At 51.0% G+C, this 2,488-nt stretch overlaps 1 protein-coding gene across 1 annotated transcript in view; it reads right to left on the reverse strand.

Moving 5' to 3' along the window:
* Window positions 1-483, reverse strand: part of ANKDD1A (ankyrin repeat and death domain containing 1A) — a 30,342-nt gene extending 29,859 nt beyond the window's left edge. Inside the window, exon 1 of the mRNA XM_014535451.1 lies at window positions 386-483. Within this exon, the coding sequence (XP_014390937.1) occupies window positions 386-433 (48 nt within the window). The 5' untranslated portion in view covers window positions 434-483. The remainder of the gene's footprint in view (window positions 1-385) is intronic.
* Window positions 484-2,488: the final 2,005 nt, after the last annotated feature.

Raw genomic sequence — 2,488 nt, forward strand, 5'->3', positions numbered from 1 at the left:
AGCTGTGTGCATGGGTGGGTGGGGCTGCAAGCATGACGATTCACTTGCTGGGCTTCTAGTCCATAATAATAAAAGCGTAATATGCTAATTAGACCAGACAGCCCAACAATCTTCCGGACATCCTTCTGGACAACCTTCCGGATGAAGCTGGGCTGCATCAGGACTCTAGTAACTTATACGAGTATAAGTTCTGGAATTGCCCAAGTCTGGCTCAGAATCCTGACCCTGACCTTGGGTGAGGCCTCAGAGACCTTGAGACAATGTGGACAACCTGCAAATGCAGATGCAAATGCAGATGCAGACACCATAAACTCTCCCTCCTGGGGGAGGTGTCCCCGCCACACTGTCCCCATCCCTCCGGAGCAGGAGGAGCCTGTTTACGCACGTGGTTTCTGGCCCTAATGTTGACTCTGCTTCTGATCAGCTCCTTCATCCTCCCGATGTTGTTCCTGCGGGCAGCCTCGTGGAGCTGCCTCTCCAGAGGAAGCACTGTGGGGAGAAAAAGGGAAGTGGGTGAGAGTGAGGGTCCCACACTGCATACCAAGGTGCAGCGAACAGCCCCTCCCTGGCCCTGAATGTTTCCTGGGCTGGGGTCTTCCAAAGGAATGGAGCATGAGGGGGATGCCATATGTCGGGACTTCCCCAGACAGCTTGCATTTCCTTCTAACTCACCACAGGTCCACATGGCCAGGACTCGGCCAAACCCTGAACATGGGAGACCATGGGTAAGACCATCCACAGAGCTAGGTGTGTGCCCCTCACCCGTTAGAGGTGCCCCATCACCCAGGCTTCATGTCTGCTCTCCCAGAGCTGCTCTTAAGAAGGGAATGGAATTCATTCCCCTGGAGCCTACAGCTGCCTTTTTCACACCCTGAATAGAAAGCAGCCAGGAGCTACTGAGTCCTCTGCTGCGCCGGGCCCTGCGGAGGCCAGGGGCATGCTCACCTGGCTTCTCTGTCCTCATCCTTCCGCCTCTTCTCTCCTCTCCCAGCTAGGGGGCCTTCTCTGTGGTCTCTCTGCACACCTCTCACCCTCATCCTGCACCTTTACTTCAGACAGTCTCAGCTAGAGAGAACCTCAGAGCTCCCCTGCCAGCCCCCTACATGGGCAGTGGTGGACTCAGAGGGTTAGTGGCCACGTCAGGAGGGAGCAGGCCTGCTGACCCCCATGCTGCTGTCATCCTGACTGCTCTCGGCTTGTGAGGATGTCTGAGCTCCTTGGCTGGACCTCAAGGTCCTTGCGGGCCCTGGCCACGCCGGACCCTTCCCAACCCACCTACAGCTCACAGCAGGGAGGGAGCCACAAACCCTGCTTCCATGAGTGACACCAATAATCCCCAGACTAAGAGATGCCCGTCCCTCCTCCAGAAAAGCTTGGACACACGGGCACAAATATTTCCTGGCCCTTTGCGCAGCCATTACAGGAGGTAATCTTGTGGTTTTATTGCTGCCAGACCCACATCCTGCATGCGTGGTCCCGTGTGAATGTCTAAACCCAGTCTCTGTCTAGGGACAGGTGGCCAGCGATGCATTGAGGTGACAGACAGGCCTGCCATCAGTTTGGTTTGCCTGATAAATTCCACTTGGCTTCCCAGATGTGGGAGAGGATCTTGGGCTTTCTGGTGCCTCACAAACACAACCTGTGGACCTCAGAGGAGCTGCCCAGGGCAATCAGCTCTGGCTGAGTCATTGTCTGGCTGTATGACTTAGTTACTTAACAGATGGGGACCGAAACAGGAGAAAACTCGTGAGCGGTCCTTAACAGATGGGGCGAGAAACATGAGAAAACTTGTGAGCGGTACGCAATGTGTTAATTACCCTGTGCCTCAGTTTCCTTATATTCTGAACGGGGACATAAGCTGCCCTCCAGGGTTATTGTAATGATTAGATAAGAGAAGCCTCTAGCATGGTGTCTGGTAAGTAGTGCCACCATTGTCATCACTATCATTCCTCCAAGGCAAAAGATCAGAGATTAAATTCTGGTGGCAGTGACAGGAGATTTGTGGGTGGTGGGCACACGGTGCAATAGACAGATCTTATCCTATAGAAACCCACACCTGAAACCTATATGTTCATGTTGACCAATGTCACCCCAATAAATTTAATAAAATAAATAAATAAATTCTAGTGGCCAAAGACCTGTAAGTGAGCCAGTGGAGCCCTAACCAAGGAAAGTACCTCCCTACCCACCTCCCTGCATTACTTTTCTCCATAACACCTCTCACCATGGGCAAATGCTATATTCACATATTTAAGTTTACAGTCTGCTTCCCCCATTATAATATAAGCCCATGATGGGACAGATTTTTGTCTGATTTGTTAATTACTATATCCCCAAATTCAGGCCCTGGCATGCATATATATGTGTGTAATTTTTAAAATATATATATATATCCCCATTATAAAAGCCCATGATGGGACAGATTTTTGTCTGATTTGTTAATTACTATATCCCCAAATTCAGGCCCTGGCATGCATATATATGATGT

Source organism: Myotis brandtii, unplaced genomic scaffold (genome assembly GCF_000412655.1).
Source record: "Myotis brandtii unplaced genomic scaffold, ASM41265v1 scaffold144, whole genome shotgun sequence".
In the NCBI taxonomy this organism is placed as follows: domain Eukaryota; kingdom Metazoa; phylum Chordata; class Mammalia; order Chiroptera; family Vespertilionidae; genus Myotis; species Myotis brandtii.